Source organism: Oncorhynchus kisutch, linkage group LG8 (assembly GCF_002021735.2).
Source record: "Oncorhynchus kisutch isolate 150728-3 linkage group LG8, Okis_V2, whole genome shotgun sequence".
Lineage (NCBI taxonomy): Eukaryota > Metazoa > Chordata > Actinopteri > Salmoniformes > Salmonidae > Oncorhynchus > Oncorhynchus kisutch.
Genome location: NC_034181.2, coordinates 37,485,235 through 37,497,611, shown reverse-complemented (window position 1 = coordinate 37,497,611; position 12,377 = coordinate 37,485,235). Strand labels below are relative to the sequence as shown.

The 12,377-nt window shown below is 42.4% G+C and overlaps 1 protein-coding gene across 1 annotated transcript in view; it reads left to right on the top strand.

Moving 5' to 3' along the window:
* Positions 1-12,377, top strand: part of LOC109895079 (spermatid perinuclear RNA-binding protein) — a 42,414-nt gene extending 30,037 nt beyond the window's left edge. Inside the window, exons 10-18 of the mRNA XM_031830269.1 lie at positions 31-133; positions 279-362; positions 2,254-2,462; positions 2,803-2,970; positions 3,248-3,382; positions 6,234-6,374; positions 6,519-6,645; positions 6,747-6,797; positions 11,732-12,377. Of these exons, the coding sequence (XP_031686129.1) occupies positions 31-133; positions 279-362; positions 2,254-2,462; positions 2,803-2,970; positions 3,248-3,382; positions 6,234-6,374; positions 6,519-6,645; positions 6,747-6,797; positions 11,732-11,820 (1,107 nt within the window). The 3' untranslated portion in view covers positions 11,821-12,377. The remainder of the gene's footprint in view (positions 1-30; positions 134-278; positions 363-2,253; positions 2,463-2,802; positions 2,971-3,247; positions 3,383-6,233; positions 6,375-6,518; positions 6,646-6,746; positions 6,798-11,731) is intronic.

The window sequence follows — 12,377 nt, the reverse complement described above, 5'->3', positions numbered from 1 at the left end:
CTGGTTTCATACTGTGTCTGTCTGTTTCAGCATGCGCTACGCCTCCTAGCCTTTGGACAGCTTTATAAGGTCCTGAATATGAATCCTCTCACTCCAACCAAACCGTCACACAGACTCTCCGGGTTGGACAAAGGTGTGTGTGTGTGTGTGTGTGTGTGTGTGTGTGTGTGTGTGTGTGTGTGTGTGTGTGTGTGTGTGTGTGTGTGTGTGTGTGCGCGCTCGAGATCTCAGGTTGTCTCTGCTCTCCTGAAGGTGAAACCATCATTTGTATTACACAGGAACCTGTCGTAAAAGGCAGCATGAAGACAGACGCACTTACGACAGACAGCTCTTCAAGAGGATGAAACACAACCTGATGAGAGGTCAGATTCACTGCTGCTCTGGCTAAATCCTTCCTGAGTGTAGGGAAATCCCTTTCCTCTCCGTTCAGCCTAGAAAACTACTTGATGTAGTGTAGATGCGTAGACTTTCTGTAGATCAGCCTATGCCAATTGCCCTTATAAGAACTCTATAATAGAATACGGGTACATTCCAGAATGTCAATACTCAAAAATAGCATTCTGAGTGGGGTATTAATCCCATACCATCTCTCATCTACCCCTCATGGCTAAGAAAGGCTGTCTGTGTCACAGTAATTAAATTTCCCCTCACTGTGACTCCAATCCCACAGGACTTTGATCTTCCACAGTTCAAAGCAGGTGACTGACAGATAGGGGGTTGTAATGGACTGGGGATTAATCCCCCTCCAGGCAGTCTCACACACAATTATCTTTCTACACCTCGCCACCTCTCACAGGACACTTACCTACACTATAGGACGCTGTCCTTGTATTAGCACCGCCACGTTCTCCCACTATCTGACACACCTGCTCCCTTCCTCAATCTCACTCCTTGTCTGCCTGGGCATTTAGATTAGACATGCCTTGACACCTGCCATGCTAACCTAGTTCAGAATCCACTGAATAGAACTAGACCTAAACTCAGCAAAAAAAGAAATGTCCTCTCACTGTCAACTGCGTTTATTTTCAGCAAACTTAACATGTGTAAATATTTGTATGAACATAACACGACTCAACAACTGAGACATAAACTGTACAAGTTCCACAGACGTGACTAACAAATGTTACTGAACAAAGGGGGGGGGGGGGGGGGGGGTCAAAATCTAAAGTAACAGTCAGTATCTGGTGTGGCCACCAGCTGCATTAAGTACTGCAGTGCATCTCCTCCTCATGGACTGCACCATATTTTCCACTTCTTGCTGTGAGATGTTACCCTACTCTGCCACCATGGCACCTGCAAGTTCCTGGACATTTCTGTGGGGAATGGCTCTAGCCCTCACCCTAAGATCCAACAGGTCCCAGACATGCTGTGTCTGGACCATGACGGACCCTCCACCTCCAAATCGATCCCGTACAGGCCTCGGTGTAACGCTCATTCCTTAATAAATTTGAATCTGACCATCAACCCTGGTGAGAAAAAACTGTGACTCGTCAGTGAAGAGCACTTTTTGCCAGTCCTGTCTGGTCCAGGGACGGTGGGTTTGTGCCCATAGGCGACGTTGTTGCCGGTGATGTCTGGTGAGGACCTGCCTTACAACAGTCCTAAAAGCCCTCAGTCCAGCCTCCCTCAGCCTATTGCGGACAGTCTGAGCACTGATGGAGTGATTGTAACTCGGGCAGTTGTTGCCATCCTGTACCTGTCCCGCAGGTGTGATGTTCGGATGTACCCATCCTGTGCAGGTGTTGTTACATTTGGTTTGCCACTGCGAGGACGATCAGCTGTCCATTCTGTCTCCCTGTAGCGCCGTCTTGGGTGTCTCACAGTATGGACATTGCAATTTATTGCCCTAGCCACATCAGTAGTCATCATGCCTCCTAGCAGCATGCCTAAGACACGTTCACGTTTGGTGTTATTCAGAGTCAGTAGATAGGCTTCTTCAGTGTCCTAAGTTTTCATAACTGTGACCTTAATTACCTACCGTCTAAGTGTCTTATCGACCGTTCCACAGGTGCATGTTCATTAATTGTTTATGGTTCATTGAACAAGCATGGGAAACAGTGTTTAAACCCTTTACAATGAAGATCTGTGAAGTTATTTGGATTTTTACAAATTATCTTTGAAAGACGGTCCTGAAAAGAGGGTCTTTTTTGTTGTTGTTGCAGAGTTTATAAAGTACTGTTCAAAATCACAATCTATCTCATATACTTTTAATTTATGTAATTGAAACCCTGTATGGTCTCTGTTTCCTCCTAGTTCTGGACAGTAACAGGATGGACCCCAACCACTCCATGAACGCCGTGATAAGACTGAACCAGGTCCACCCGGGGCTGCAGTACAAGCTATTGTCCCAGTCCGGCCCAGTCCACGCTCCAGTCTTCACCATGTCTGTGGACGTCCACGGCACTGTCTACGAGGCTTCCGGCGCCTCCAAGAAGACGGCCAAACTACAAGTAGCACTTAAGGTACTCAACAAACCTATTTCAGTAAATGGCATGGGAAGAATACATGGAGGGATGCATGTTACAAGATGATGAAGACTAGCAGTTAGGACAGTAACATGAGAGAAGCATTGTATTGGATTGATGGAGAAGAGTGGATTTTTAAGAAAGATGATGTAGAATCATCTGTACATGTATTGTAGAACTGTGACACAGACACTATTATTACATTGATACATTGTAGATATGACACAACTATTGGGTGCACTCTACCATGACAACACACAGTGTCTAAGGAAGTGCTCCTCCTCTTGATCTTATATATTATTTTACTATCTTTGTTCCTCTTGCACCTGTTCTCCAGGTCCTACAAGCACTAGGTTACCCAGCTGACTTCGATGTGGACCTGGACTCCCTGAGTGCTGACGAGAGGTCTGACGGCGAGGGACGCAACCAAATAAGTGATAGAAATGACAGGATGTCCACCAGCTCCAGCAGAAACTCTGTCACCTCCTCCACAGACGCACACGAGGTAACCACACAACAGTCACACTCCCAACACAACATGACCGTCACACGAACACTAGCTAACCACACAACCATCACACTGACCACATTATGTTACCACACAACTGTCACACTAACATGGAAACCTATTATAAATCTTTCATTGTGATTGCCTACAGTATATGCGATAGTTGTTAAACTGGTGTACATCCATAATGGATATGTTTTGTGTGATTCACCGACCGAACTCCATCTCTTACAATTCTAGAGAGGTAGTGATTTCATTCTATTATTATCCCTAGTCCCGCACCCCAGGCCCTCTCCTTACGGCAGGGGGCAAGAACCCAGTGATGGAGCTGAATGAGAAACGCAGAGGCCTGAAGTACGAACTCCTATCAGAGACCGGCGGCAGCTGCGACAAACGCTTCATCATGGAGGCAAGTCTTTATACACACTTACACGCTTAAGCTGCTTTTTGTTGCGCAAAATGCTTCAGGGAGGGCCCAACTCTGCATACAGAGCCCTCAGTGCACTCGCACTATAGGCTACAAATCCTTGAGGTTCCCTGTATTTCGTTGGGAAGCAGCTGTGAAGCGAGCTGTAGCCTATTGCGTGTTTGTGTTTGAGTCTTATTAAAGAATGTGAAAAAAATGTGTTTGCTGATTTTCTTTAAATCATGTATGGTTGTTTTTTGGCATAAATTAAATAAGTTCATATGGGCCGAATATCTTTGTGTGTGTTATATATATATATATATATACCGTGGGGAGAACAAGTATTTGATACACTGCCGATTTTTCAGGTTTTCCTACTTACAAAGCATGTAGAGGTCTGTAATTGTTATCATAGGTACACTTAAACTGTGAGAGACGGAATCTAAAACAAAAATCCAGAAAATCACATTGTATGATTTTTAAGTAATTCATTTGCATTTTATTGCATGACATAAGTATTTGATACATTAGAAAAGCAGCACTTAATATTTTGTACAGAAACTTTGTTTGCAATTACAGAGATCATACGTTTCCTGAAGTTCTTGACCAGGTTTGCACACACTGCAGCAGGGATTTTGGCCCACTCCTCCATACAGACCTTCTCCAGATCCTTCAGGTTTCGGGGCTGTCGCTGGGCAATACGGACTTTCAGCTCACTCCAAAGATTTTCTATTGGGTTCAGGTCTGGAGACTGGCTAGGCCACTCCAGGACCTTGAGATGCTTCTTACGGAGCCACTCCTTAGTTGCCCTGGCTGTGTGCTTCGGGTCGTTGACATGCTGGAAGACCCAGCCACGACCCATCTTCAATGCTCTTACTGAGGGAAGGAGGTTGTTGGCCAAGATCTCGCGATACATGGCCCCATCCATCCTCCCCTCAATATGGTGCAGTCGTCCTGTCCCCTTTGCAGAAAAGCATTTATTTATTTCACCTTTATTTAACCAGGTAGGCTAGTTGAGAACAAGTTCTCATTTACAACTGCAACCTGGCCAAGATAAAGCATAGCAGTGTGAACAGACAACAACACAGAGTTACACATGGAGTAAACAATAAACAAGTCAATAACACAGTAGGAAAAAAAAAAAAAAGTCTATATACATTGTGTGCAAAAGGCATGAGGAGGTAGGCGAATAATTACAATTTTGCAGATTAACACTGGAGTGATAAATGATCAGCTGGTCATGTGCAGGTAGAGATACTGGTGTGCAAAAGAGCAGAAAAGTAAATAAATAAAAACAGTATGGGGATGAGGTAGGTAAATTGGGTGGGCTATTTACCGATGGACTATGTACAGCTGCAGCGATCGGTTAGCTGCTCAGATAGCAGATGTTTAAAGTTGGTGAGGGAGATAAAAGTCTTCAACTTCAGCGATTTTTGCAATTCGTTCCAGTCACAGGCAGCAGGGAACTGGAAGGAAAGGCGGCCAATCAAATGGCTACCCAGACTATTTGCATTTGCCCCCCCCCCCCCTTTACACTGCTGCTACTCTCTGTTGTTATCTATGCATAGTCACTTTAATAACTCTACCTACATGTACATATTACCTCGACTAACTGGTTCCCCCACACATTGACTCTGTACTGGTACATCCTGTATATAGTCACACCTGTTATTTTACTGCTGCTCTTTAATTACTTGTTCCTTTTATTTGTTATTCATATTTTTTAAACTGCATTGTTGGTTATGGGCTTGTAAGTAAGCATTTCACTGTAAGTATTCAGCGCATGTGACTAATAAGATTTGATCTCAGACAAAGCAAGAATTATTGTCCTGCTGATGGCCCATTGGCTGTTGATGGGGGCTCGTAAATTATTCAGGTGTTGATTAGAATGAATCCTTCAGAACATTCACATCTAGCCTACTAGTCATCCAGCACACGGTCATCTGGACACTTTCCTAGGTCAAGTCAGTCACATTTTTTAGCTGTTAGCCTATTGGCCCAGCGCCCTCCGGGTTAGAGAGGGTTTAGCCGGGCTAGACCGTCATTGTAAATAAGAATTTGTTCTTTTAGGACTTGCCTAGTTAAATAAAGGTTAAATAAAAGAAAAATGAATAGGCTTCAGTCAGACTTGACATATTGGTGCAAATAGCCTAATACTCCTCCAATCGATGGAGAGATTCTGTGTGCTGCTGATAAGTTTGAGGGGATCGGCCAGAACAAGCCGCTGTGCAGTATCTCTAATAAAGGCAATTTCATATGCTGTTTGAATTAACATTTCAAGGAAATATTTTAGACCTAATTTTATTATTAATGTAATTAGATTCTGGAGCAAATTGAAAGAACATTTATTATTACCAGGTTAAAATCATTTTTCTTACGGTTTATTGGTTTCTTCTGGGCTATTGAACATGTGCACATTATTTATTTATCAATACATTAATTAGTAGGCTAATGGATTAGGTATGACTTTTTTCAAGTTATCTCTTTTATTCTAACAAGGAAAGCAACAAAAGTGCATGCTTCCTGGGAAGCAGCTCAGCTGTATTATAGACAAAGACAGCCAGCCAGCTGTGTGTGTGCGGGCGCGGTGCACCAGACATTTGGGGCGCGCCAGCCGTGTGGGTGTGGACAAAAGAGTCGCCTACGAAGGATTTTGCTTCTTCTGCAGCATTCGTTGCACACACACACACACACACACACACACACACACACACACACCCAGCAGCCTAGCACCTGCTTGACTTTTATTTAAATCTTTTGACCTGACCAAGAGAAACTAAACTAGAGCCCAGTAGGTCAGGGCAAGTGGCCCTAGTGTAGTTTTGAATGATTGAGTGTCTGTACTGTACTGTAGGTGGAGGTTGATAAACAGAAGTTCCGAGCCTCGGGGCCCAATAAGAAAGCGGCGAAGGCTTGCGCTGCCCTGGCTGCTCTGAAGAGACTATTCTCTGACTCCAAAGACCCCCGCAACAAGAAGAGGAGACCCACCACACTGGTGGGTGGACAAAGATCACTTTCAGCCCATGCATAGAATTAAAATGAGGCTATCATTATTAGTTGTGCAGCATACGTCCAAAAGTATGGAAATGTATGCAAAGGTGACACTATAACCGTAAAGAATGTGTGTGTTTGTTTGCAGGTGAAGAGAACTGTGTCATCAACTATGACTATCCCAGCCCATGCCCATTCCAGGCCTAGAACAAGGCCAGTGATGCATAGAGCACCCTACATCAGCGTTCCCCCCACCCATGGCTACCTCCCAATAGGTAAGACCTGGGGCTTGGTGTTTGTAAATGTGTGTGTTCGTTAGGTTGTCGATATGTAAGCACTGCTCCTGTAGCTAAAGTTCCCTGACCTTTCATTCCAGGCTATGGAGCTCCATATGGTTATGGTACTGCAGCTTCCCTCCCTGCCTATGGTAAGCACATTGTTCATGCCAGGGCCAGCAGCTACTAGACAGTGTTACACATGCATGCGTTTTAAAAATATATTTTTTGTATTTTATCCTAATCTTTCTCCCCAATTTTCGTGATCTCCAATCGCAATCTTGTCTTATCGCTGCAACTCCCCAATGGGCTCGGGAGAGGCGAAGGTTGAGTCATCCTTCCTCTGAAATATGCCCGCCAAACCACGATTCTAAATAACGTCTTGGGCCAATGAAAGTGCAGGGCGCCAAATTCAAAACAACAGAAATCTCATAATTAAAATTCCTCAAACATAGAAGTATTTCACACCATTTTAAAGATACGCTTCTTGTTAATCCCACCACAGTGGCCGATTTCAAATAGTCTTTACGGCGAAAGCACCACAAACAATTATGTTAGGTCAGAGCCAAGTCACAGAAAAACACAGCTATTTTTCCAGTCAAAGAGAGGAGTCACAAAAATCAGAAATAGAGATAAAATGAATCACTAACCTTTGATCTTCATCAGATAACACTCATAGGACTTCATGTTACACAATACATATATGTTTTGTTCGATAAAGTTCATATTTATATAAAGAAATCTCAGTATACTTTGGCACGTTTTGTTCAGTAGTTCCTAAACATCTGGTGATTTTGCAGAGAGCCACATCAATTTACAGAAATACTCATATTAAATGTTGATGAAAATACAAGTCTTATGCATGGAACTTTAGATACACTTCTCCTTAATGAAACCGCTGTGTCAGATTTCAAAAAAGCTTTACGGAAAAAGCAAACCATGCTATAATCTGAGTACAGCTCTCAGAGACCAAACAACCAAAAAAGATATCCGCCATATTGTGCAGTCAATAGAAGTCAGAAATAGCATTATAAATATTCACTTACCTTTGATAATCTTCATCAGAATGCACTTCCAGGAATCCCAGTTCCACAATAATGTTTGTTTTGTTCGATAATGTCCATCATTTATGTCAAAATAGCTACTTTTGTTAGCACGTTTTGTAAACAAATCCAAAGTCACGAAGCGCGTTCACTAGTTGCAGACGAAATGTCAAAAAGTTCCGTTACAGTCCGTAGAAACATGTCAAACAATGTATAGAGTCAATCTTTAGGATGTTTTTAACATAAATCTTCAATAATGTTCCAACCGGAGAATTCCTTTGTCTTCAGAAAAGCAATGGAACGGGAGCTACCTCTCACGTGAACGAGCATCACGAGTTTGTGGAAATCTGCCAGGCCACTGACTCAAAGAGCCCTTATGAGCCCCTCCCTTTACAGTAGAAGCCTCAAACAAGTTTCTAAAGACGGTAGACATCTAATGGAAGCCTTAGGAAGTGCAACATGACCAATATCCCACTATCTTCAATAGGGAATGAGTTGAAAATCAACCAACCCCAGATTTCCCACTTCCTGGTTGGATTTTGTCTCAGGTTTTTGCCTGCCATATGAGTTCTGTTATTACTCACAGACATCATTCAAACAGTTTTAGAAACTTCAGAGTGTTTTCTATCCAAATATACTAATACTATGCATATATTAGCAATTGGGACTGAGGAGCAGACAGTTTACTCTGGGCACCTTATTCATCCAAGCTACTCAATACTACCCCAGCCACCCGTCCCCTTAACCCGGAAGCCAGTTGCACCAATGTGTTGGAGGAAACACCGTTTAACTGACAACCAAAGTCAGCCTGCCGGCACCTGGCCCACCACCAGGAGTCACTAGAGTGCGATGAGCAAAGTATTCCCCCCCCCGGCCAAACTCTCCCCTAACCCGGAAGACGCTGGGCCAGTTGTGGGCCGCCCTATGGGACTCCCGGTCACAGCCAGTTGTGAGACAACCTGGGATCGAACCTGGGTCTGTATTGATGCCTCAATCACTGCGTTGTAGTGCCTTAGACCGCTGTGCCACTCGGGAGGCCCCGCATGCGCTAACTTTTCCAACTCACCTTGCCATTTTCTGCTTTCCTGATTCTTAGCGAGGGTGCTCAGACGCCGAACAGTCAAATGTGAGTGCCTTCAGAAAGTATTCACACCCCTTGACTTTTTTCAAATTTTGTTACATTAACAAAGTGGGATTAAATGTATGTAATTGGCATTTTTTTTTATCAACAATCTATACAAAATACTCTGTCAAAGTGGAGGAAAAATTTGTATTCAACCCCCTGAGTCAATACATATCACCTTTTGGCAGCGATTACAGCTGTGAGTCTTTCTGGGTCTCTAAGTCTGAGCTTTGCAAACCTGGATTCTTCAAGCTCGAGACGACCAGTTTTGATAGCCTTTAGCCGTACCACCATCCTACTCCTCCTCTGTTCCTCGGGTGATGTGGAGGTAAACCCAGGCCCTGTGTTGTTGTCTGTGTCACACTGCTTTGCTTTATCTTGGCCAGGTCACAGTTGTAAATGAGAACTTGTTCTCAACTAGCCTACCTGGTTAAATAAAGGTGAAATAAATAAATAAAAGGGCAAAAAGTTCATTTCTTTGCCCCATTCTTTGCAGTATTGTTCTGTACAGGCTTCCTTTTTACTCTGTCATTTGGGTAAGTATTGTGGAGTATTGTTGATCCATCCTTAGTATTATCCTATCACACCCATTTAACTCTGTAATAACTGTTTTAAAATCACCATTGGTATCATGGTGAAATCCCTCAGCAGTTTCCTTCCTCTCTGTCAACTCGGCGATTCGATCTAGCAACCTTTCGGTTACTGGCCCAACGCTCTAACCACTTGGCTACCTGCCGCCCCAAATGAGGGACTTCACAGAAAATTGTGCATGTGGGGTACAGCAATGGGGTAGTCATTCAAAAATCATATTAAACATCATTATTGTACACAGTTAGTTCATGCAACCTTTCTGGTTACTACAGTTGAAGTCAGAAGTTTACATACACTTAGGGTTCTTGCATACACTCCACAAATTTCTTGTTAACAAACCTATAGTTTTGGCAAGTCTGATAGGACATCTACTTTGTGCATGACACAAGTCATTTTTCCAACAGTTGTTTACAGACAGATTATTTCACTTATAATTCACTGTATCACAATTCCAGTGGGTCAGAGGTTTGCCAGAAAATGTCATGGCTTTAGAAGCTTCTGATAGGCTAATTGACATCATTTGAGTCAATTGGAGGTGTACCTGTGGATGTATTTCAAGGCCTACCTTCAAACTCAGTGCGTCTTTGCTTGACATCATGGGAAAATCAAAAGAAATCTGATTTGTAGACCTCCACAAGTCTGGTTCATCCTTGGGTGCAATTTCCAAATTTCCAAACGCCGAAAGGCCGCTCAGCAAGGAAGAAGCCACTGCTCCAAAACCGCCATAAGAAAAAACAGATTACGGTTTGCAACTGCACATGGGGACAAAGATCATACGTTTTGGAGAAATGTCCTCTGGTCTGATGAAACAAAAATATAACTTTTTGGCCATAATGACCATCGTTATGTTTGGAGGAACACCACCAGGGACACCATCCCAACCATGAAGCACGGGGGTGGCAGCATCATGTTGTAGGGGTACTTTGCTGCAGGAGGGACTGGTAACTTCACAAAATAGATGGCATCATGAGAGAGGAAAATTATGTGGATATATTGAAGCAACATCTCAAGACATCAGTCAGGAAGTGAAATGCTTGGTCACAAATGGGTCTTCCAAATGGACAATGACCTTAAGGACAACAAAGTCAAGGTATTGGAGAGGCCATCACAAAGCCCTGACCTCAAACCTATAGACAATTTGTGGGCAGAACTGAAAAAGCGTGTGCGAGCAAGGAGGCCGACAATCTTAACTCAGTTACACCAGCTCTGTCAGGAGGAATGGGCCAGAATTCACCCAATTTATTGTGGGAAGCTTGTGGAAGGTTACCCAAAACTTTTGACCCAAGGTAAGCAATTTAAAGGCAATGCTACCAAATACTAATTGAGTGTATGTAAACTTCTGACCCACTGGGAATGTGATGAAAGAAATAAAAGCTGAAATATATGATTCTCTCGACATTTCACATTCTTAAAATAAAGTGTTGATCCTAACTGACCTAAAACAGGGAATATTTACTCAGATTAAATGTCAGGAATTTTGAAAAACTTTTTATGTATTTTATGTATTTAAATGTATTTGGCTAAGGTGTATGTAAACTTCCGACTTCAACTGTACATGATCCCATATGTGTTATTTGATAGGTTTGATTATTTCTATTATTCTACAATGTTGAAAATAAAGAAAAACCCTTGAATAAGTAGATGAGTATGCTTTTGACTGGTACTGTATGTTCTAAGTTTCATTTGAATGGATAGACTACAATTTGTTTATTGTCTTTGTAGGTTTTCTCTCGAGGATGCCTTCAGTAATGTTCCCTTTCATGAGATTGTCCCCAGCCTCTCCTGTTTTCTGCCACTACTACCCATTTTAGGATCGGTGTTCACCCCCATGTGTACAACTCAGACAGGGAACCTTTAGAAATATATATGATTTATTTTAGTTTTGTATGATGTATATTTTTATAGGTACAAAAATGGTTGAATGCATAGTGACATTAATCTTGTTCATCGGATATTGATTGTCCACAAATGTTTGTTATAGATTAAGAACTAAATACTTAAGTTTAATTGGTTACTTGATTTGTTTGAGACTTATTTTGAGATATATGTTTAGAAATTATACAATGTGTCATATATTATTCATCAGTTGAGTACCAGTACTTGACATGCATACCATTCTGAAATTCACAGCTAGACCCAAGTCACCACTTTTTCATATCCACCACAATCCTCTACCACTCTTCACCTAATCAAACACACAATTTTTCCATAATCAAACCGCATCATTATCAAAATGTGCCTTTTCGTTTATGTAACACTGCCTCCTATAGGCCACGGCTGTAACCACAGTTTCTCTGCTCCCTCCACTTCTTTCTCCCTCTCTCTTTAGGCGGCCTGTACATTGACAGTGCCTTTTACCAGCCACGGCCTATTGCCACTCCTATTATAATTCACCTGGGTCCTCAGGATCTCTTCTGATCTCAACAGCCAGCATGGGATCTCTTTTGACCTCTGCTCTCTAGAGCCATCAGGGGACGACTAAGTTTTGACTTAGCTTCCAGTTTCCTGTCTGACCAGGCTCTCATTACCTTATTAAAGGGATACTTCAGAATTTTTGCAATGTGGGCTTTTGTGTAATTTGTGTATACCATTTTTATGTGTCCAGTATGAACGTCTAGTAACCCAAAGGTTGCAATTATTTTTCAAATCTCATCACAAACAACTTTAGCGTTTTTGTTAATTAGCAACTTTTCAACAACAAATTTGTTGCAATTGTACACTAGGTCGGAAAATCGGGACCCATCTCTGAGCAGACATCAATCCAAGAAGAAGCAATACATCATCAGAGTTGGAATTATTTCCCAATATGTTGCAATACTTGACTTTAGCTTCAAATCTACTTGGAAATAGTGGAAATGGATTGGCACAACACTGCAATATTCATGTGATATACACTGAGTATACCAAACATTAAGAACACCTTCCTAATATTGAGTTGCACCCTCCCCTTTTGCCTTCAGAACAGCCTCAGTTCG